Below are 24860 nucleotides of genomic sequence, written 5' to 3' on the forward strand. Positions count from 1 at the left end.
GCACGGAAACTTCCTGTCGGCTCGACACTTTAGAGGGCTGCGCCTATACTAATCTGGAGTTACAGTACTTAACTACCGTTCCAGTGTCTGCAACAAAGCACTCACCCAGACAATCAGACACAAGAGCCGTTTTTACCCACAAGCACACAGTATCAGCAACAATCACAGTACAATTACTTTGTGACTCTGACTGTAACATCTACCTGTATACTATAGCCTACTATTTATTCATCCATTGTTAAGTTTTATTACTCTTTTATTCCCTCTGCCTGCCTGTTAAAATGCCTCACAGTGCATTTTATACTGGTGTTTAATTTGTAGAGCACTTTGTAAAAGGTTTTAAAAGGGGGTTAAAAATCAACTTCATTAAAATTATGAAGTGAGACTTCAGCCAACTAAGACCTGAAATGCTGTTGGACAGCAAAAAAAAAAAAAAAAAGACGTCCATGTCATGTCACACCTGTCTCCGTACTGAACTGCTGAATGGTGGAGGTGCGCTCAGGTAATCCTGAGCTGCGCCTGAGTCAGTGCCAGTGCAGTTGAGTAGGTCAATAGGTTTTCTCAGGGTCACTGTAAAATGGGTCTATATTACAAGCTAACACTGCACGAGCGTGTCAGGGAAGCAGATGTAACGTGCTGCAGACTATCAACTGTAAAGCCTGCTAGCCTGGAGGCTACAGGCCAACAACTGAATCAACATTAGCTTAGATTTTTCTGTTAGACTGGTTAGTTGCATCTGAGAAACTAAAACTAAATGTTCACTGCGTTTTACAAGCCGGAGAAGAGACTCCAATTCAGCTGCTTGAATTTTCCCCCATGAATAATTTCAGTCTGCTTCTAATTCTACTCTGTCAGTACACCTAGACTATTGACTATTGACATTTGGCGAGCAAAATCAATCCAGTTGGCACGGTTGAAAGTGCAGATGAGGGGTAAGGTCAGGAAGTTACAGCCTACCCTACCTGTGACCGTGAATTTGATCCGTCTTGTTTCGAAGTCTGAATAATACTTCTCTCTACCGTTAGTGTTTATAATAGCGGCCCCTCTCGGCGGTCGGGGAGAGGTCTCAGAATGGGTGAAAACTGAAAACACATGGATCTTTACACAGAGACACACGACACCGGTTTGGTACCTGCTGAGCAGTATCTCAGCCTGCTGGACGCTGATGGCCTGATGAGAAGCAGTACCACGACGATGGCCTACATTATATGATCAGGTCCTGCATTAAAAATCAGTGTTTAATTATTAATGTGTTGGATCTTAATGGATCTGGCCCAAGTGGAGGTGAGTCTTCATACTGTTGATGTATGATGTACGCAAGATTCTTGTCACTGGAGTCAATATAGCGTAGGGGAATAATGCACAATATGTTCTTAACGCAGTATGAAGTTATAATACCAATGCCATAAAACTTTATTTCAGTACAGTACTTGAATAAATTACTGTGGGCTCCACTCCTAGAGCTGATTTAAAACCACTGTTTATTTATTTGTCAGGGCTGAGTCAGTTTCATCTGCACCAGCTACAACATTAATAAAAATAATGCTTTTTTGTTAATAAATTGGTAAATATTTCAATAATTCCATCTACTGTAATAATGTAGAACTAATGAGGGCCACTCTGCTGTACAGTGTCAGGGGTGCTGTGGCCCACAGTCCAGGGGTTAGTCACTTTGGCACAGCACAGAAATTTAGTCCCTCCATTGCAGCTCAGGAAGGAAACACAAAGGAATTCCATCCCAAAAAGTGATCCCAACCAAAGCATGGTGACCTATGCTGTCATACTGACATTTTCCTCTCCATTTGCATTTATCACTTTTGAAGAAAAAAAAGGAGAAAAAAGAACTGATGGCTTTTGTTAGAGATTTAGAAGACTTTCTGTCTCTGTCACAGTCCAAAATGTACAGTTTAACAAATGTTTAATGACAAGGCATCAAACTACTGTCATATTCTTTAATTGTAATAAAAATATCCTGCTCAGAACTGCTGCTTCATAACATCGTCCTATTATTGTGACTTAATCTCAGATGTTTAGCGAAGTTTGCAGTGTTGCCAAAGTATTTCACTGTCTTTGGACATACATCACACAGAGCAACATTATTACCTTCACAGCTAAAATACAGTCAGACCCGACTGTTTTTACAGTCAGCCAGAGTCAGTATTCAATCGCAGGAAATGTAAAGAGCTGCAGCGGCTCACTTCAAAGAAGCTCCGTCACAGAGCCGTAGCACAAGCATGACTTTGACAGGCGGAAGGGAAAGTAGTTCCTATCAACCGAGTATGATTAGACCATCCTGGTGACAGTAAGATACTTATAATAAAACACACACTCACTCCAAATGACTGAGTTTAGATATCGATCCTTTTATATGAGTATCGATCCTAGAGCAGGAAACGTTGGTATCAGAAATATTGATAGTTTAGGATTGATCTGCACATCACTATCAAATACCATAACAATTCATGTACAGGACTTTTTCCATCAAACAATACCAAAATACTTCAAAAGCTCTTTATTTCTTTCCAAGTTATGTCAGTTCATGTCACATCGTTAACAAACCTCAATAAATAACCCATCTTATGTCTTTCCTTTCTGTGGCTCTCCTTTCATTCCATTTTATTTTAGAAGAGACTTTCTACAGATGGTCGCCTCCACACACCCTGAGCTTGAGGACAGGTCGGGCCTTGGATCACCTGAAGCCAATGCTGTGTGGTAGCATCACCAGAATGTGTTGGCCTGTAGTACATTTCCTGGGTCCACTGGTCTTCAATGTCTCTGCGTGACCCTACTGACTCTTAGTATGGTTTGCCTCCAACAGCAGCGAGCATTTCCTGCCTCTCTGCAGCAGTGGGCATGTCAGGTCTCACGCCGGCTCTTCTCCTCTGCACCATTATGTTGTGCTACAAGGAAACAAAGAAAGGCTTAGTTGCTTAATTTAAAACATGTTTCATATGACTAGTTTTCATTAATAGTAGAAACACTTCCGAAAGATACATCTCTACTAACACTAGAAGCAGATACAGCTGTGCTTGTTTGTATTAAAAGGGGAACTCTACCAATTTACCATGCCATGGTTAGTTCTCGTCAGCCTGGTAAAGTTGGGGTATGTAACATTACGGAAACTAGCAAGAGACAACTGAAAAAATCCTACCCCCTCCCTTCAGGCCTTCCTCCAAAGCCACTCAAAACACATTTTCATGCTCAATGAGTGCCCAGGCAGAGTGCACATGTAATGGATGTGGGTAGGGCCTGAAATGGAACAGCTCAAGGGATGGTTTCCAGCATGTATTTACTCCTGCAGAAGATGATACTACTAATTAACTGCTTCTGGTCATTTTCTTTCTGCACCTCTGCTCCCTCAGAATTGCAAAACGACATTGTGAGGATGTCTTTTTGTTAAAATACATTAATTTGACATTACAGTATGTACTCAGATCAGAGTGCACACCACAAGTTGGGAGCTACTGAAACTGACATTTAACCTCAACTCTTCTTAAAAGCATGAAAAAGGGATAACAGTGACACCTGGTGGGCCAAGAAGCAGCCTACTCCTCCCATTAAACACTTCATTTCCTGCATCATTTTAAGGTGGAAATGTCTTTATTTATTTAAAGTGAAACACACATTTGACAATTGAAAATATAAATATATCAGGTAGCAAAGCTCTCAGACATTCTGTGTTGCTTTCAAATATATATCTTCTCTTGAAAATCAACTTTTCACATGTAATATCATGCCTGCTGACTCAGCACATATGCAGGCATGGTTTAGTCTTCACTTCTCTTTGTGTCTTTTGTTGGGGGAGTAACCTTTTTAAATGTCCATGTGGCACCTTTTCACCTCAATGATAACTTTATTTTATTTTAATTCAGTTATAATTCCTGGACTTTAATAGCTCCTGTATTTCAGCAAGTTTACAGCTCATGTTCAAAACTTTCTGCACATTCAAAACATCTAAACAACTATCCCACGTATCTGTGTTCTTGTACAAGTCGTAATATTTTGAGATTTTAATAATTCAATGAGATTAAAGTCTTTTTTTTTTTTATCTACCAACCTTATAGGGCTACAGTATTGCTCTGCTGATATAGTAGTATCAGACACAGAACACCATTTGGGACTGTGGGCTGCCTCAGGAGGTGGAACGGATCGTCCATTAATCAGAACGTCAGCGGTTCGATCCCCAGCTCCTCCAGTCTGCATGTCATAGTGTCCATGGCTAAGATACTGAACCCCAAATGTGAAAGTTAGTTCCATTCTGATGTGCAGTTGGCACCTTGTATCAGTGTATGAATGCGTGTGGATGACTGTGACATGTATTGTAAAGCACTTTGAGGCGTTATCTGAGTACAGTCCTGAGTACAGTCCAAACCAGAACTAACTTCTGATCAGGCTCACCACAAATGTTAAAATCCCAACCTACGATGCAGTTCACAGCCACTTCATCCTGGAGTAGTGAGACAGTCCCAGACAGAGCAAAGTGAGAGCGATGCAGAGACAGCAGTTACACAGAGCTTAACTTAAGTCCAAATTACTGGAGACTGCAACATGCACCTATGACTCCAGGCAACCTATTATGACTTTATTCTCCCATTATTACAATTCTTTTTCATAATTTTATTTAATTCTCAAAATCTCAGATTACTATTACTGTTTTCTAACAGTGGCCTTAATACTTCTTCATAGTTAAACTACAATTCAGCCTTTTGGTTTTTGTTGTCCTCTCACTGACTATACACTGTTGGACTATATATATATATATACATATATATATATATTTTTTTTTATTTTTTTTTTATTTTTTTAATCAACATCACTGTTAGGGACAATTCAGTAGTCTCTGGACATTGGTAGGGACATGTGTGTATCTAATTCCAGGCAATTGAAACAGACAGAATTAAAATTATAGCGTTCAGCAAAGGAAAGAACATACCTGCAGAAGACAATATAACGCATTAATTACCTTCTGGTCTTTTTCTTTCTGCACCTCTGATCCTAAACATGCAACATAACAGAACTAGATGCTAATATCTCTGCAGCGCTACGTTGGTCACATGACACCGGCCCCTAACGTAATACAAATGGCACCTAGAAAGCTAGGTGAAAACACCTGCAAAACTTATAGTAATGGACAAAACAACATGAAACAGCTGGGTAACATAACAGTGTTAACAGTAAACAATATAAATTACAAGTTATGACAAAGATTAATCCAATCAAAGATTGGAAATAATTACTAAAGTGCATTTTAACCCTAACTGTTACATGCACAGGTTGGTAGGTAGACAGGCAGGATGGCCAGCCAATCATTTCATCCCGTGTTACAGTCCAGCACCATTTTTATTTTTATTTTTCTGTGAGAGCATTTGATTTAGTGACTGCTGTTGAGATGTAAAGACAATTCCAACAAATATAACAAATTATTCAGAAATAAATGGCCTTCCCTAGCTTTGAAATAGCTGACTAACGTCTTCTGTGGCAAGTCTATGAAAATAATGACATTATCAGGGCTATCTCAGCTGGGCCCTGAAGACTGCACATTTACAACATGAAGCCAGTTCTGCATGAAGTTTGGCAAGACATTAAGATGAAACTCTCATTTAACCCCTTTGGCTTACAGTTGGCATTAAGGAAAAGAACGACACATTGCTGCAGCTCCTCTTTTCACCCTGTGTGTTGAAGGCTTCGTTTTAGCTAAGGAGTGATACATCTTGTCTCTAAATGATCTTTGTTGGGAGTTGCACATGCACAGTTCCTAGTTAAGGACGACTAGCCAATCAGAAGCAGAGTAGAACGGGCCCTGAGAAGCTGGTAAACAGGGCTTCGGTTCAGCTGTATACGTTTCCCTTATCAGCTTGGCAACATTGACTGGTGCAAGAGTTTAAGAGTGGTGAGTTATTAATCTGTAACAAATGTATCTTTCATACATAAAGTTTTAACTGAGCTCTGTCTCTACATCACAGTAACAGCTTTATGTCCATTGACTGCCTGGAGGGTAGCTAGTGTTTGGAAGGGAGATGAGGGGTGTGCTGCAGCTCAGTGTTTTTCCACCGGTGTTTGTGAGGGCGTGTCGGAGTAGCCGCTGGGCAAGCATTATGAAAAGTGTTTTGCTTTTGTGCATCCCTGTGACGACACAGGGATGAAAGGGAAACAGCTGGACTACAAACGAGCTGTTTTCAGGCAGTTCAGAGCAGAGTTTTCTGTGGAATATGGGAACTCCCTTTAGGGTGGACTTTGAGCTTTTTCACTTTGCAAACCTGTTACATGCACAAAAAAGGTATATAGTTCAATAAACGAGAGGGAAAAAGCCAAAAAGCACAATATGACCTCTTTAAAGAGTACTTCAAGATCAAGTGTCTACTTTATATGACAGCTGTCCGGAGATATTTTGTTTGGCACTGATTTTAAGAGTGGATTTTCATGTATTTCTTCCCAATTTGCCTAGTGCCCTCTGTGACGCTTGACACTGCTTGAAAATATGTGATTCCTCCATGTGTCACTTTACAGACACTAGCTGCTTCTTTTCACCCAACTTTATTTCTCACTTTACAGACACCCTGCCCAACCAGGCGGTGTCGCTACTGCAGCGTCAGGGATGACCACCATTGCTGTCTTCCCAACCATGAGCATGGTCCAGCCATGCTTGCAGCCCAGTATGGCTACTGAAAATAAAAGCCTGGATTTCTGTGATGACAAGCATGCCTTCCCTGCATTCAACTCCCATATTTTATAATGTCTCACATGCACATTGTCTTAAACACTTTACTGATCTTTTCACAGTTGGAAACACACACTCACCCAGTATTTCCTACAGTCCTTATATCTCTGGAAATAGGCAGAACACATGCTCTTGTCATAGTTGTAGGCATCCAAACACTTCTGGGAGGCATCGCTTTCCTGAAAAAAAAGAGAAGTTCCAACAACAGAACAGGATTAGAAACTTAAGAGACACTGTCACATCCCAGCCGCAGGCAGACATTTGACATAATCAGAATCAGAAAAACTTAATGCAGAACGTAAAGGCTCGGTAAGCTTACGTCAATGCATGGGTTAATGTCCTGACTCCGAAGTCTTTTCATTTTATCCATTTGGATCTGTGTGCAGACAAACAATATAAACAGGTTCAGATTTTTCTCATAAGTATGGTCATGTTTTACCTTGTATGTGTGTGTGTGTGCGTGTGTGTGTGTGTGTATTATAAGTCATTCATCACATGATTAATGTGTATGTTGTTATGAATGCGACTTTCAAATGTGAACCAACTATAATATTGTAATTTTGCATTATAAATGTGTCTTTAATGTGTTCAAGATACTAGAGAAAGTCTTACTGGTCAGATGGATTGAAAACAAATCAACAATAACACCTTAATTTGAGTAACTGATTAATCAGTTAGTTGTTCTACATAAAACTGTGAATCAATTTTTTCAAGGTGTGATGTTCTGCCACGACATGGATTTGGCAATACCGTCTTTATCGTGATACATTTTTTTGCATATTAAAATGATTGTGCTTTGCTGAGAGAATATGTAGGTAGTGGGTTACACACATACTCATAAAACATAGAGCTACATCCAGTAACTGCTATTTTCCAAGCAAACGCTGACTGGTAATACGAAGATGTTGACGATAAAGTTACAACCCAAGCCCGCCAATCTCTCTGTTATGGCCATGGGTTTAAGGTGCAGATCAAGAACTGCAACATACCCAGTCTGAACCTTGCCGGGGACCACTGCTGCATGTAATTCACCAACACAAATGATCTGTTCTGTGCAATTATATACACATCCAGATCTTAAATGTTTAATGTGTCAAAAAAAATTGTAAAGAACATTTACATAAGGTGCTGTTTTATAAGGTGATATTTTACTGTAAGCCTTTCCATTTCTGACAGGCTCCAAGACAACATATTACAGCTCATGTAAGGAGAGAACATCACAATCTCTTCACCCTGTGAAGCCTAGTGTCTATACCACATTTTATGCTATGTAATATTCATAGTAGGCCTACCTAATGGAAGATGTCAGAAGTTATACCTCACAAAGCCAGAGTCCATTTAAAATACAGTTTAACTTTCAGCTTCGTTGTACACGTTTTGCTATCACAGACCTCAAAAGCTTTTTTATAAATACTCTGAATCTGTGCAAAATGTATGCCAAATATGACAGCGGCTCTCCCTTTTGCAGAACATTTCTTTATTCGTGTAAACCAGTGGTGAAAACTTTCATAATAAAAACGTACTTTTCTCAGCGGAGTTTGGCATGCTGGGCGCCCACTATATGTAACTTAACGTTGCTACATTGTAACAAGGTGTCCTTCATTGACGTTTCCAAACAGCTAACGGGGAAACCTTGCAGCGACTTTTCATTAAGGTGGAATGACTGGCATTAGGGGTGAAAGCCGACACATCTACACAATGTCAATAGGCCTACCTACCTTTTATAAATACCAACTTTTATCCAGCGGTAGGCTAACGACTTGTGCATGCACCTAATATCCACACCAGTGAAGGTTATCCAATTTTTCAAAAGACCAACATTGCCTGGCAAAGCTATTCACTCTAATGTTGCCTATCTATTCAGAAATGTGGTTGTCATTTATATCCCTTTGGAATGCTAGCAAGACTCTTTCTTATACAAGCTAGTGAAGATATTAGCTTAGGCTACGTGTAGCTAACTAATAAAGCACAAGCATAACCTCCCCGTCATGCTCAAAACAACTCCACTCTCGTTGCTGCAACAGCGCACCAGGAAAATCACCCTCACGTCACCGACAACTGACAGCAACATCAGCCAATAGGAAACCGTGAAAAGTAACGACGTAGACTGAAAATCCAATGAGCGAAGAGGATTTCTGAGCCGACATGTTGGTCTTCCTATCACTGTAAATTGAACTAAACCACGTTTAAACGATTGACAGTATATCTAGCAAGTCCAAAAATTGAGTTTTATTGAAAGGGACTGTAAGTGACGTTGAAGGGAAAGTGGCAGCGCCTAACACAAATCAAAAAGCACAAGTAGGCGGAACTTTGAAGGGGCGTGGCTAAGCCCTAGTGCGGTTGCATCGCAGCGCATACACAATGGCTGCTCGAAAGAGGGGAAAGCAAACAATTTTCAGGCCCGCCGCGTCTAGCAAAAAATATGAGAAAAAAATTATTAAAAATTCGGAAAATAGTTGAAAGTCAAGAAAAACTCAACAGAAAGGATGTTAAGGCGTCCGGGGTAAGTTTGATGTAAATTAGGTAAACGGTTACTCAGTTCTTGAATTAAAATATCGGGGTTATTTAAATTATGAGAGAGGGGTGAGCAGGGGAAAAAGTTTGTGTTAATCAGTACCCAGTTTGGGACCACAGAGAAAACCAAAGGAAGGCACAAGTATTGAAAACAATTTTAATAAATGATGTCAGGGGTGATATTAGTGTCACGGTGCGTGTCCACGAACATTAAAGACCACAGGAATCAGTTGGATGAGGGAAAGTTGAGTAAAGTTGAACATAGCCTCCTCTCTTAGTTTATTTTTTAATATAATAAGGGCAGTGCGATGAGCACCGACAGGAGCACCCGCACTTGGATACAGCAGTTATGTCAATTTTCCTGCTATCTGCATTCAGATTTATTTTTGCCACATAATACGTAACACGCTTCATCATAAGTAGTGTCAACATGTCCTTATCGATAAGCATCTCCTTTCCAAAAGTGTACCGTGAAAATGCAACCCTGCGGCGCTACAGTGACATTTTGTCATACTGTTTCTCATTTAGGCGAAAAGCGATATGCATTTTCTTCCCCTGCAGGTATCGATCACGGTGTCATGCGGATAACACTTCGGCTATGACCCGCTGTGAGGCTAATAAACAAGAAACAGAAAGAAATTGCTTTTCAATAAAGTAACAAAATGGAGGGAGAACCTAAGGCAAACTAATTAGGCAATGCTTAAGATTTCCTCGTGCAGCCTGCGTCCAAGACCAAAAGTCAACTTGTGTTGAGTTTGTTTGGTGTGACAGGTTGCACTGTGCACGTTAGTAATTCGTATTTACGAGTTGGGGTCCTATAGCTGCTGCAGATATCAGAGCGGACACGAGCCTGTCAGTGTACTGAGCGGTAAAGACAAGCTGGTGGTTCTTCAGGCTGTAACAGTTTGGAGATCGGAAAATCTTCCACTGCAGATTTGTTGTTGAGTTGAAGTAGCCAGCGTGTTGAAGTAGGTGGTTAGAAAGCTGATAATGAAACAGTTCCTGAGAGGAAGTGTTTTGTCAGTGTTGGCTCGAGTCTGTGTTTACACCTGTTCTATACCTTAAACCAAATTTAAACCCCAACATCTGATAAGGAAATTGTCTGCTGCTGTTCTGTAAATGCCATGGCATGACTTTGACTCTGGTCTTTTGCATACTGAATGGTTACTGATGTCAGTCCTGATATATGTCCTAATGTAAATAACAAGGGAGGGAGATGCATGAGAGACATTGTTCTCTGTTTGATTCAGATGTTTGCTGTTTGCTACACATGAGACTTTGAATGCTGTTGAGGCTAAAATGACATTTAGTTTGAAATGATAGAGGCAGTAATGTTGACATGTCCAGCTGGGGAGCATGTTGTCAGTCTGGAAGTCCTAAAGTACTGATCATCAAGTCTTAGAGAAATAAAACATTGATCCTAATAGTGTGAACATAAAATGTCTCTTAACAATACTTTTAAATGGAAAATTAGCTTGTACATTTCAGTGTTCATAAATGTTTTAAGAGTTTAAACGTTTTGATAATGATACATTAAAAGCAGTTTCTACTGTTGTTTTAAAGGCAATGTAATTCATTTATTGCTTTTAAAAAGCCTGCACTAATGTTACTTCTGCCAGGGTTATTTTTATATAAATGCACCTAGTTTAAACAGTTTCATTTATTTTCCTCAGATCAGTAATTGCAGTTGTATGGGGAGACTTTTTAAATGTATTTTGCTGTTGTGAGCTATGCAAACCTGTGTTTTCAGATAAATGACAACTCTTCACAAATCTTATTTTTATCAATTATTAATTACTAGGCATTTGTGTCTTGAAATTAATATTAACCTGTTGTAACTTCCCCTTATCCTACATGTACTTTAAAGACATTTCAACAAAATAATTAAAAATTTGGGGGGGGAAAGTGTTTTTATCTCTATTGATAGATTAGAATATTTAGTACTTAAAGTTAAGAAGAGCTAGTAGAAGTGAGGAAAGACACAGATGTATATACTGTATTATTGTTATGATTGATTTTATGTAAATTGATAAAAACACAAAACAGACAAAGTGTTTATCAAGACAAATGTGAATCATGGGCATGTGTGATCATAAAATGTTGCTTTTAAAGTAAGGGTCAGTAATGAGTATTAAATAATTTACCTTTTCTTTGCAGAAGAATACTTGACCTTTTCTCTGATGTGGAAAAGTTAATTCCTTTAACATTTTAAGCACTAAAATGTCTTAATTATTGCTTAATAGTTTGTCGTTACCAGTGCAGTTTTTGTAATTTAATGTATGTATAAAAGTGTGAATTACTGCAGACACCAGTGCTTGTAATAACTCTTAATTTCAATAGCAAAGGCTCAGAGATTTTTCTAAAGCCTCATACTTTAAAATTATAGAACATTATAAATTTAATTACAGGAATATCAGCCCTTTCCACAATCAAAATGAAGCAGAAGGAAATGTGATATCTTTCTTGGTGTCATCTGTCATTGTGATGCTTTTGCAACGCATTGCCTGGATAAATGTTCTTCTTAAAACTTTGTACCAGTATAGACGAATGGATATTTTTCAAATTGGATAGAATGAATGTAGATCATGTAAACTGCTGACCGAAGAAGTTTACAGGAGTTTTCAGTCTTGTGGGAATTTTCAATAATAATATATAATGAGATCGTGTGATGGCACATGTGATCTATCTATCTGTTTTTATTTAGCTCTCCTGGAGATGTCCTGCGTTTATTCTTATTCTTTTTTTTAATCTATTTTTGTTTTAATAAATGAAATGTTTCTTTTAAAACTTGGTTGGGTTAAAGCAAGAGCTAAACTTCTTTGTTTGGAATATATGGTTAAATAATTCATGCTCTACCTATCCTTATTCCCTTGTATTTATATGTTATTCCAGATATACGTTAGCAGGGCGTTTTTATACTAGTACTAAAACAAACCTGATTGGGACAGATTTGTGTGGAAGAGATTTTGACTGTAGTGGTACTGCTGACTGTGCACAAAGCCCCAGTGGCAGCCATTAAAAAAATTCACCTCATAGAAACGGTAGGATTGAGTGGTCAGTGATTTGGCATGGGCAGTGTAATGGAGGCCTCCATGTGATCATCTCCTGCTTGAAAATGCATGCCTGAACTACCTGCTGCAGGGTTTAACTGGGTGACCCTGCACAGGGAGATAAGATAATTCCTTCGTGATGATCAGTACAAGTGTATCCAAATTAAAAATACAAAACCAAATGTCAGATTACATTGCTGGAAATAAGCTACACTACTTGTGTTTTTATTAGTTGTAGCCCATTCACTTTTATGAGTACTAATCATTATTATGAATACTTTACATCCTTGGGATTAGTAGTAGTATCTGTATAATTACCATACGTAATATCCCTGTATAATTCTCAAATAAATCTTCATGTGACTGTATTTTACTGTAGGTTAAGTTAATTTCTATAGTTATTTCAATGCAACACCATACTATACCAGTACATAATGTTAACAGACTGGCTGTATAAATTGAACTACCGATACAGTATATTACTTTGTATTATGATTATACAGTATATATTTGCAAATATTTAGCTATAAAAGATTTTAGTTTAGATTTTAGTTATAAAAGGGATTTTACAGTAAGCAAGCAGTGCTATGGCATGCTGGTGTTTTCCTGACTTTCCTGAAATGCGTATTGTTTGTCCCAGTGCATCAAACTCATGTGGAAGAAGAGACGATGGTTTAATGCATGCGTGGCAGCGCAAAGGGAGGTGATGGGGTTTGAATGGAAATCGCCTCTTTGACATTGAGAATAAACCACTGAAGACATTTTGTGTCTGTAGCACAACAGCATTCATTTGCTTACTTGGTGATTTCATCAGTAATAGAAATGTGCAGCAGCTACAGAACAGTGCTGAAGAACATAAATCAAGTCTTTCAGCTCTGTGCCTCTACAGACAGGTTTAGTGTGGGCATAACAAGAATGTCACTAAAGCATAAAACAGTGAGTTCAAAATTACTGATTATTTTTACCGGGATGTGTTGCACACTTGGGGGCTGCTGTAGAGCTTCCACTGATCACTGACTCTTGCCTTTATTTGTATGTTGGAACATGCACCAGTTCCAATACATTGAAACCTCCTGTGATGTTTAGACTTTTTAAGGAATGAGAGTATAATAGTGATATTAATTTGAAATAGGTATGCAAATATAAATACTCACATAACAGTACTTTCTGAAGGTTATGAATAAATATCAGGAAAAAGAAGAAAGAACCAAAAGAACATTTTGCAGGAATAATAAGATATATATATTTCCGATCACTGCAAACATCATTCCCAGAGGATCCTGACAGGAGTAAAAGTAGTGAGTTTACAGTAACAATTTATAAAGATTTCTATTGATCAGAAGAATCACTTTGTTGTTCCAAACTTTCCTTATGTTCACTCCGGGGTTAAAACCGATCTTCTGGCAAATGGACAGACCACTGTTATGAATAACAATTATTCTTTCATTTCTGAAGTGATTTCTGACAGTGTAGATGCTTTTACACTCTCATTTCACTATTTCACTGCAACCCAGAATATCATGAGATGATAATTCCTCATAAAAAGTAGTTATACTGTTGTACTTTATTTGAAAATATGAAATATAAACACACATTATCAATACTCTCCCAGTAAATTCTAAATGCATCATTTCTGTCAGATAATCTGAATGAAGTGCTTTTCTTCTCTCCTCTGCTCTCTGCTTTGGAAGCAGAAACAGTCTTACATTACTAATAAGTCATTATGTGGATCATATATTCATAATAGTTTGGAATAATAGTTATTTTATACAAACAAAAAGAGCTGAAAATGCTAAATGTACATGAATAGATGTAATCATTTCCACGCTTATTTATATCAAAATACTTTTAATATTTGGATATTATTTCTAGTATATTCTATTTTAGTTGTGTGTTTGTGTGTGTGTATATATATATATATATTACATATGTTACTTGTTATTAGGAACTCCTCATCTGTCAAATTAATGTGCTCTAAGCTGGCTAGTAAAACCCAGAGTTAACTGAGACACTTTACCCCAGCTTCTTGATAACAATTATACAGGATACAGTGTTGGGCTAAGTGACGGCAGATAACCCAAAGAAAGATAGATTAAGTGGAATTTGCTTTGTGAGACAGGCCTCAGATCAGTATTTCTGTTGATTTATTCAGATTTAGGTTTTAGTGTCTTTTTACTGCCAGTCAACACTGTAACCTTAAACTGAACCATTCAAATAATCTCTCTCTCTGTCTCTCTGTCAGGCCCCTGAGTCCGGGCGGTGTTGAGCACATAAAACTGGATAGAATAACTGCATCAGTACTAGTTGGGCACTGCGCCCCTGTCCATGTAGCTGGTCTGCCTTAGAGTGCCATGGCTACAGGAACCCAGGGCCACGGTGACCACGTCCTGGAGAAAGTCAAGCTTGCACCGCCGACGGGGAGGCGCAGGAAGGCGGAGGGGAAGCCGAAGAAGAATTTCCCCTGCCAGGAGTGTCAGAAAGCTTTCAACAGTCTGGAGAAGCTAAAGGTGCACTCGTACTCTCACACAGGAGAAAGACCCTACTGCTGCTCCCACCCCGACTGCACCAAGGCCTTCGTCTCCAAATACAAGCTGCTACGGTACAGACAAGCAGCAGTACATAGAAGGCTGCAGCACGTTGCTTTTCTCTTTACACCTTTGGTAACATAGTGCTCAGTAGTAGTCAGAATGATGTGTTGATGAATACTAGATTTTGGGTCTTGTGTTTATGTGTGATGTGTGTAAAGCATGCCTACTTAAACATGATTGCAACAATTCTGAGTGCTCATAGAATGTGTCTGTGTTCCAAGGCATATGGCAACTCACTCGCCAGAAAAAAACCACAAGTGTTCATACTGTGAGAAAATGTTCCACCGCAAGGATCACTTAAAGAATCACCTACACACGCACGACCCGTACAAGGAGGCGTTCACCTGTCAGGAGTGCGGCAAGAGCTACAACACCAAGCTGGGCTTCAAACGCCACCTCGCCCTCCACGCCGCCAACAGCGGAGACCTCACATGCCAAGTGTGCCTGCAGCCGTTCCCCAGCACCGGGGTTCTTCTGGAACACCTCAAAACACACGCTGGCAAGTCGTCTGGCGGGACCAAAGAGAAGAAACATCGCTGTGAGCATTGTGAGCGGCGATTTTACACCCGTAAAGACGTGCGACGCCACATGGTGGTGCACACTGGACGCAAGGACTTCCTTTGTCAGTACTGCGCCCAGCGCTTTGGTAGGAAGGACCACCTGACACGTCACGTGAAAAAGAGCCACACCCGGGAGCTGCTCAGGGTAAAAACTGAGCCAGCAGATTCGCTGGAGCCCGTTGTCTATGACTTGGCGTCTGGGGGCATCAAAGGCGAACTCCCAGGAATGCTGGCGCAGAGGCCGCACCAGCTCAACATGTACACAGGCCCCGTCCTGGACACAGAGCCCTTCCCCACCCCCACACACACTTTTTCTTTAAAATACCCGCTGGGCTCCAACTTTACCTCATACACCTTCTCCTCCCAGGAGCGGGAGCAGAATCTAAAGGGAGAACTGGAGACCTATCTGATGGAGCTACAGAGCAGCATGCCCTCCTCATCCTCTGCAGCCCAAGAACCCCAACTCTCCTCCTCCAAACTTGTGCTGGAGACTCAAGTTGGCATGCTGGAGGAAGCGAGCCAGGAGGTGTCCCTGTCCAAAATGTCCACACCGATGGCAGCAGCCACCACAGGTGACACTCTGGCGTCATCCTCCTCTCTGATGGACTTCTCACAACTTTTCAACTTCCTGCCACTCAACGGGCCTCCATACAACCTGGCAGGGGGGAGCGGGGGACAGGGAGTTGTCTATCCACCCAACGAAGAGCCCACACCTCTCGTTCAGCTGCCAACCCAACCCCCCGAAGGCCCAGAGGCTACAGAGAGTCCACTTCAAGGACTCCCCTCCTCCTTCATATCCAACCTGAGCACACCCACCACACTGCCCCGTTTCCACCAAGCTTTTCAATGATCCAGTATGTACTGCACATGGCACACAAGCACTCTAACACACACTGACACACATGATGAGCTACACAACCACACTAGCGGACACCGAAAACAAGATGCCAGTAACACATGTCTGAAGGTATTTGCACGTATGTCCATTTAATATGACACGATGAGCAGACACATGATGAGCAGCACTGACAGCAGCATACACTCCAAGGTTAGGTTCTATCAGCTTTCTCATTGCTATGTTATTGTGACTTTTCACCTCATCAAGCTTTTTATTGACAAGTTGGCAAATCTTCACCACCACTATTCTCCAGTGACATGTTCACATAGTAGCGGGAAATGCAGATACTTTCCAAATTTCCATTTCTCACTGCGTATTTGGAAGTTTTATAACTTCTCATGATCTAATCTCACTTCTAGGACAAAGTACTTTTCAAAGACCTGCAGGTTACCATATACATATACATCTTTAATCGCACCACAAGCAGTAGAATTCACCGTGGGCTGTGATGAGAAAGGTCAGCGCAACTCGTGCTCACAGCACCGTTCTGTGCACTGCACCACTAACATCAGTGCCACATACACATTTATAGAGCACAAACTGTTTTTATGCATTGATGCAGACACGGTTGAACCGTGACAGTGAGAGCCGTGTCATTTTAAACATGAGTTAGCCTTTTGGGAGTTGGAGAAGGTTCACATGGATTAATGTTAATAGTATTGTGATTGCAGTGATGTTTACTTTTCTTTACCTAACCCCACATGCTTTAGAATAGATGGACCTTAGGATGCAGATTTTGCGTTGTATATTGTTTTTCGTGCAGCACTTTGAACTTTGTGATGTCGTCTGTCGTCACAGTTGACTGTTGTTTTATGTCTGTTTTATTTGTGGTAGGGACCAATCTGTAGTTTTGGGATGTTTTCGCCCATTTACCTATATTTAATACATCATCTGTCCCAAATGACTGCTGACCATTTTCCAAAACACACCAGGAGTTCCATGCAGCTGTTGGGTTTCATTAATTCTAATCTGTATGGAAATCAACTTACTTACATCAGGTACTCCATTACAGTGACCATGTCTGCTTGTGTTTTTGTCAATAACATTATTGTATTATACGCCCTTACAATTATAGGACCATGCAATACAGTGATGCCACATTGTCAGCAGTAAAAGCAGACGTAATGTTCACTGTGCTGGATTACTCTGTTTCAAGTCTCTGCAAGTGTAATGTTCAGTAAGTTAGTGAAATTACAGAAAATCAATGGCTTGCTGGAATGCGGGAAAACTCAGTTGAAACATCTCAAATATGCTATAAAGGATTTTTATTTTATTTTAAAGTTAACATGTATGTGATTAGTAGTAAATAGGCTAAAACGTGCAAAAACATTGGTCTGGTCCTTTTGACCCATAAAGCAGAAGTTCGTTCCCATTGTTATAGAGTGTTATAAAAGATACTGAGTAGGAACTACTAAGCAACAGTATTACAGTTTTACATTTCATTTTGGTAGTTGGAAAATTAAGATAAAACTTTCTTAGTTATCCCCCAAACCAAAGTCAAGCAAACACAGACAGAGCAGGCTTCTATCTGTTACTACAAAGCAAGCACTCCAAGGATGAAGGAAGTTATCACTGCAAAAAATCCTAACCACACACTTGGTATCTTCTTCATTTATTTCCTGTATGTAGTCAAGCAGTTGTACATTCAATAGGACTTTGACTTCTAAGAAAATGACCTTGTTTGTGACTAGTTGACAGAAACTAAACCTTTTAGTTGTGGATCAGATGTGAAAGATGCAGAAAGGTCTTTTTCATCTGCAAGTCAATACCTTTTTAGTGTTTGTATGTGGTACCTTGCACTAAAAAGTTTTTTTTTCAAGAAAATGTACAATATGCATAATAACAGTAAAATTAGCAATTTCCAGGTTAATTGCAAATTAATATATTCCAACTACTAATATAAAATATGCCAATTTGTACATTGTAGAACAATCTGAAACATTTAACATTATGTGAAATCAAATTTAGCTGCAATTTTGGTAATTTAGCCAAACAAATATTAAGTGGACATATTTTATGAGTAACTGTGCCACACCTTGGTAGGCATTCCATTTTTAAAGCCTGACTCTAAATGTCTTCCTCAAACATAAATCATTTTTCAACTTGTATATAGGCTTGTGAGGTGTGACTTGGAAGGAAAATGCGCTTTATGTTTCCATTAAAACTCAACGTGCAGGTCTCCTGGACCACGTTCAGAAATAATGCAAATATATTTGTAAGCTCCACTAAGTTCCAAAATACCTTATAGTTCAGAATCGGTTCAGCAGTTTGATGATGAAAATAAATGTCCACAGCCACATGTTCTGGCTTCCTCTGGCATGGCTCCACTTCGCTTTATGTTTAGATTAAGTGGAAGTCGCCCCTTAAAACACAAAACACATGTTATTCCTGTAGGTTTTGACTGCTCTGCCTAAATCTGTGAAAATTACCTCTCTGAAAGCGAAAAACATGATATAGCTGGGATACTAGTCTGTCTACACTTACACAGTAACTGAAATAGTGATCGAAATACTGACTGAATACAAATTAAATAGTTGGTGAATCAAATGTGAATAGAGATTCAGTGTAATTGCTCTTTAATGGTAACAGCAATGAGAAGTTCTTATGCTGCTGGAAAATGTTTACATATTCCAACAACACTGCAGTAATACAACATCATATCATGAGCTTGGTCCATCTTAGTTCAATCAATCAAATATGGACTATGCACATATTCATTAGATTCCAATGGTACTTGTTACTTACATATGAAGTGTTGATATGCGAGCTAACAACACTCATTTCAGGGATATGAATGTGTTCATCCCATACAGCTTTAGATAGTAAAACATTTTAGTGAAATCCTTCTAATTATACAATCAAAGAGTTTGCTTTGTATGGAGCGCTGCAGAATTTGCCTTCATGTCTCCGTATTCAGCTCTCAGTACTGTGGTTTCTAGCTTTAGGGGAAAGTTGATTGCCTTCTTCATCTTTGATTGAATTTTTTAAGATGGTAGAAATAAAATATGAGTTCTGCTTTAGGGGCATAAGAGACATGGGTCAGCGAAGAAATCTTAGCAGGAACAGTCAACAGGAACATTTCCCCCTCCTTTAACTGCTAAAGCTAATTGCCGACAGACGGTAGAAGACTATAGTGGTGCTTGGGTATCTCCCAGATGTAAATGTGTAAAACTGTATGAATGTGAAGCAGGGCAGGGCTGGAAATGAGCTGAGATTCACAGCTAAACTCCCCTGGGTTAAAGAAAAATGTAATTGATTCGGCTAAAACATGCTAGATTATCCATGGTGGGTTCAAATTAAGGGCAACTGGACCAGGTTTAAGATACTTGAAGACATTTCACCTCTCATCCGAGAGGCTTTTTCAGTTCGGACTAACTGACTGAATCCCAGCTATTTAACCTCTGTGGGGTTGTTATCAAGGTGGTGGAGAACGCTTGGTTCGTTAGTGCTCCTAGCTGCCAGTCATTATGGTCACTTCAAATGCAGTTAAATGTGTTTCCTTGGGAATAGTAAAGCATTGACCAGGGGCAATGACATAAACATGTTGTACTTGATGACCCTATAGTAGTAATATATCAACCCATGCAGATCGTTTGGGTTTACTTTGCAGAGCTTTTAAGAAACAGTATCCGCCTCTGAGACTTCTGCCTTCACTTCAGTACAATGGAGGTGAGAGGGACACACAGCAAAAACGTTTTGCCCAGTATCCGTTAGGAAATGATATGGGAATTGTGTCCGTATTGGAGGACTCCACACCTCACATTTTACATCCAGGGTCAATGCAGGAAGCAGTGTGCCCTGGATGTTGAGAGGCAGGAAGTAAGAGTGGGGAGGTGGAGTTAGTAGATGAGCATGCAGCACATCTGACTTTTGCGCAGGATACAGGAGGTTTTGTGCAATCACAGACCTGTTACTACATTCGCCTTTTAATTAACATGGCAACGATCTTTCCCTAACCTTACCCATACCTAAGTTGCCATGCACAGAGATAGAAAGCAAGAATGTTAGCAATAGATGTAAAAACAAAAGAGGTAATTGAATGTATAATGTGTATCCAAGGGGGGTTAAAATTAAGGGCAACTGAACATGGGCAAGGTTGCTTGAAGACGTTCACCTCTCGCTAAAAGTCCAGTTGCCTTCGATTTTAGCCACCTTGGATGGCTATGACCTGGATGACTTAATCTCCATAGACCGTATGTATAATAAGGGGTTTAGCAGAATTGAACAATATCAGTTGTCTTGTCTGATGAAAAATGACATGCGAAATTTTATTGGATAATCCACAAACATCATAGCTGTCAGTGCAAACTGCTGACATTGTGTTCTGTGGACTATCCTCTATAACTGGGAACGTTTTGTTTGCTTTAAACTCCACAAACCAAATTCTATTTACCTCCATTGTGCTGGTGTGGAGGTAGAAGTCTCAAAATCTGAACAAATTAAACCGAAACGGTCTGCATGGATCGATCCAAAAACAAAACAAAAGTGGTATACAATCTTTTTTTCAAGGACATGATGTTTTGGTGTGAACACATCTGTGCTTCTTATCAGTTCAATTCTAGAGGTGGTGTGTTATATTGGCTATTTGCTGGATTCAGTCAGGGCTTCCACTGCCAAAAAAACACCAAGATGGGTGCTTCTCTGCATTGTCCGAGGCTTTTGTTCATTTACAGATTAAGAGTTACAGTCGAAGCTGTATGTAGCGACGCTCTACCCAGTTTGACATTTACTGCTAATGAAACTGTGGTAGATGTTTGGTCATGAGTATTGGAGAATCAGCGAGCACTAGTTGCATTTCATCTCAGTCAGTGCAGATACCTCAGTGTCTCAATCAGTCCACACAGACACAAATGCTCTTTCCCCCCTGTCTTCTTTTAACATGAAGTCATGCACAGTAGCTTCACTGTGTGCATCAGAAAAGACACAATCATATTCAAATAATACATTGTAAGTAGAAGCTGTGCCTTTTTGTCATGTCATTGTAATGCTTTAACATAACACTGTTGGCTGTCATTTAAAATTAACGTGGAAAATAGGCCTTTCCTAACAAAAATGGCACCAATAACGGCTGTGTTGGCCGTTAGGACCTGTCACATAGGGCTGGGCGATATGGGCAAAAATGTTATCACAATAAAAGTTTCATATCTTTCGATATCGATAACGATCACGATAAGTATCAAATCGTTATTTCTTTTGAGTTAAAGTGGCTGATTTCTGCTCCTGAGTGTTAATTGTGGTTTAAACTCTTCTTTGTGGTCAACGCTTGATGCCAAACAGTGGATCACTTCACAAATCTGAGGTAGAACATTCAAAACAATTATGATAAAATTTTTGTCAACAAATATGCACGAGTAAAATTAAGTAAAAGCTTTTTTCGGTCCTTTTTCCTCAACAAAATAAACATCAAAATAAAAGAATTAAGTCATAATTCTTGTATGACTCAAGTGAAAAAAAGCTAATATTTATTATATAAAATGTTTATTGAACATTGTTATATTGTTATAGAAATAAATTATATCGTGATAATTATTGTTATTGTTTTAATTGTCCAGCCCTAATGTCACATATATATTTTTAGACATTGTTTCCCACAGATTGACCACTTGTTACAGCAACATCTACTAACATAAGCACTCACTTCTAACTGAAACTATTTCAATGATTCCAAAATTCCCAAAGATATATGTAGGAATGATGCAAAAGACATCCAGAAATTTTGAATGGCCATTAAAAGCAAGGAGTCTTGCGTTTGAATATTGGACTGTGTAAACATTATACACCTTCAAAGAAATGTTGGAACAGTCAGACCTCGGCACTCAGTATGTCCCTCAGTGATTCGGTCACGTAGCAGTCATGATGCAAACCTTGGGGAAAGCCAGAACATTTTTTCTTTTCACCCTGGGCAACATTTTCTTATTCTGGCCTGGCAGTCAACATCTGCATGATCACAATAGATGCAACCTGCTGCTGTAAAGTAACATTTAGATTTTTCCACTGATTTTTCTGTTTGTGTAGCTAACTCCAAATCATGGAATAATTTACATTATACAGAGGTCACAAATGGGGCTATTTTGGAGTTAGTTGTCAGTCCTATAACAGTTTCTGTCCCCCCCCCCCCCAGCTATCGCTAGCTAGCGACTTTTAACTGTAGTCTACTTTCTTATCCAATTAACATTGTACTAGCAATCACTAGCCAGCAAAGTAGGGCTGGGTATCGACTGAAATGTGTGTGTAGCACTGAATACCAAAATCTTTACTGAAAGCCAGCATCAAATGTCTGGTCAGATTCATAATCCTGTTGACTTGTTCTATGACCCAAAAGTTCCAGACTTAAATCAAACAAATAAAAACAATGCACTCCTAAAGGTGCTGGCTCGCAGGCATACATCAAAAAAAGGGAAAGCACACTCATAACTCACATTCAGCAAACTACCTTCTTCATCCAGTTTTAGACTGTAAATTCCTATAAAGTTCTTGTCTGACTGTTTATGTGTGGACAATATTTGACATTTAAATTTCATCGTGTGACCAAGGTTCCATACTTGTCACACAATGACAAGTGAATAAACTCCATATCAACTCTGAGCAAACTCAAATTGCAGATGAAGGCTGTAAGATGCTGTTTAAAGGGCCGCACAGATTTTGTAAGTGGAACTTTTGAGTTATGATTATTTTATCAAACTACTGTTACCAAGGTCTGAACTTTCATTCTCAACATTGGAGTACTGTTGTTTTTGTTTTTATTGTAAAATGAAAAAAGGTTTGTAGAAATATATATCGTTTTGTCATCAGTATCAACACTCTGGTATCATATTGACACACATTGAAAGATATGAATCAATAATCAGCCTCTACAGCAATGTAATTGAAGGATGAAAAGTCACAAAGGTTTTTCTGCCATCACATATATTATTTCTTTAAAACAAGGATTACATGTATAGAACAGTCACAATTTTGGACACTTACATATACTTTAAGGAGACATCGGACTGCACATTATATGGCAAAATGTGAACTTTACAGCCTGCAAAAATGTTGCTAAACTTCACATTTCCCCTTCCACCACAGCAGTTAACAGATGGTGCATCTTAGTTCCATTAAATGTTTGATGCCTATATAACCCAATAGTGTTATCATTTACCTCACATACTCATCTTGTTTTTGTGCTCCAAGCTTCAAAAATGATGATGAACTAGAAGTGTTACGTTCTCCTTTTTCCTTCCTGAATGACGGGACTGGACAAGACATGAATGGAGACAATACTTTTCTGGGTTGTGTGAAATGTAGAGTTGAACGTGTAATGTTTCAAAGCATTTATGGAAGTTTGCTATTTGTATCTTGTGAAGGTTTGTGGATTTGCAAGAGATGTTAACAAGCCGCTATTTTTTTTGTTGTTGTAATCATAGCACTTTTTGTAAATTGAATGCCTTTATTTCCTCCAATACCTATTTTTAAAACCTTTATTACAAATGTATATATGATATATTTAGCTCTTTTAGAGAACAGTAACATGTAAATACAATATAAAATGTTTTATTTTTACAGGTACAATTTTGACAGTGTTTTCCTATCAAAGTGTCATTTTTGCTTTACTTGCACAAGTGTTCTGTGTATCTCATTGAGGGGTCTTTTAACAAATAATGTACCTTAAATAGAGTTTTGTAGGCCTACTTTTTTGAAAGCTCTTCTTCGACTATTCAACCGCTGGTTTAAGTGAGTGCACAGGCAGTAATGAAGCTTAAATGGATGGTTATATAGCACTTAAATTTATCATCTTGCCATGGGTTCTTTAATTAGTTAGGCAAAAAGACAAATAAGATAAACGTTCAATAACTCCCAAGGTGATTTTGTCCTCTTTTATCATCCTTTGACGTCAGTGTGAGATTCTGAAAAAAAGAGATTACTTGATTTCTTAGTGGGTTCCGTCTGAAACCTGTTGCATGAACAAAAATATTCCAATCAGCTAACTGCAGTTTCATCTTGATTTATAAGTCATATGGACTGTGTGACAGAATCTAGGGATTTGATGTGTGGGAAATAAAAGCACACTGTGGATCAAATTTCAAAGACAAAAAGCTCCACATATTGCTATCCGATCAAGTTCATAATTCTAAAACTAATCTAAAGTGTCCTGGGAAAAAAGAAACAGGAAAAACAGAATGTCCCCCATGGTCGTGTGGTGACCAGGACATGGGAGGTACTCTTCAGTGAGAGGCACAGACCTTTAGCAATTCATGACAAACTCTTTATAAGCTTCGGTGGTACCAGTGAACTTTATTGAATGTGTATGTAAGAAACACTGCAATATATTTTGGTATTGGATCAAGCTGCTAACATACTTCAAGAGCTCCTTAAGGTGCTACAGACCTCTTTTCTAGTTCTGAAATGTACCGTTTGTACAAAGTATCCAGTTCAGCTGAATAGTTGGTATGTGTGTGCCTGGTTGTACTATATAGCTACATATATTTTTGTTGTACTGTGACTTTTGTAGTCTTTTTACAGACTTGCCTGTAAATCATAACCCCCCCCCCC

General features: G+C 39.1%; 2 protein-coding genes across 2 annotated transcripts; one reads left to right on the top strand and one right to left on the bottom strand.

Annotated features, from left to right (window-relative positions):
- Nucleotides 1–2497: 2497 nt before the first annotated feature.
- On the bottom strand, nucleotides 2498–8724 carry chchd7 (coiled-coil-helix-coiled-coil-helix domain containing 7). The gene is made up of 4 exons (XM_046062030.1): nucleotides 8437–8724; nucleotides 7038–7094; nucleotides 6799–6897; nucleotides 2498–2900 (listed from the first exon to the last, which is right to left on the bottom strand). The coding sequence occupies exons 2-4, from the start codon at nucleotides 7086–7088 to the stop codon at nucleotides 2796–2798; spliced, it is 255 nt and encodes an 84-aa protein (XP_045917986.1). The 5' UTR covers nucleotides 7089–7094; nucleotides 8437–8724; the 3' UTR covers nucleotides 2498–2795.
- A 6367-nt stretch (nucleotides 8725–15091) lies between these two features.
- On the top strand, nucleotides 15092–16280 carry plag1 (pleiomorphic adenoma gene 1). Its single transcript, XM_046062017.1, has one exon. It carries the CDS (start codon nucleotides 15096–15098, stop codon nucleotides 16278–16280), a length of 1185 nt encoding a protein of 394 aa, XP_045917973.1. The 5' UTR covers nucleotides 15092–15095.
- The last annotated feature ends 8580 nt before the right edge of the window (nucleotides 16281–24860 follow it).

The sequence above is a fragment of the Micropterus dolomieu genome, linkage group LG01, assembly GCF_021292245.1.
Source record: "Micropterus dolomieu isolate WLL.071019.BEF.003 ecotype Adirondacks linkage group LG01, ASM2129224v1, whole genome shotgun sequence".
Lineage (NCBI taxonomy): Eukaryota > Metazoa > Chordata > Actinopteri > Centrarchiformes > Centrarchidae > Micropterus > Micropterus dolomieu.

Coding starts and splice junctions, on each gene's coding strand:
- chchd7 (XM_046062030.1), bottom strand. CDS start 7,088: ATGGATAAAATGAAAAGACTTCGGAGTCAGGACATTAACCCATGCATT. Junction 6,898..7,037: donor ACATTAACCCATGCATTGAC/GTAAGCTTACCG, acceptor CTTTTTTTTCAG/GAAAGCGATGCCTCCCAGAA. Junction 2,901..6,798: donor AGGACTGTAGGAAATACTGG/GTGAGTGTGTGT, acceptor GTTTCCTTGTAG/CACAACATAATGGTGCAGAG.
- plag1 (XM_046062017.1), top strand. CDS start 15,096: ATGGCAACTCACTCGCCAGAAAAAAACCACAAGTGTTCATACTGTGAG.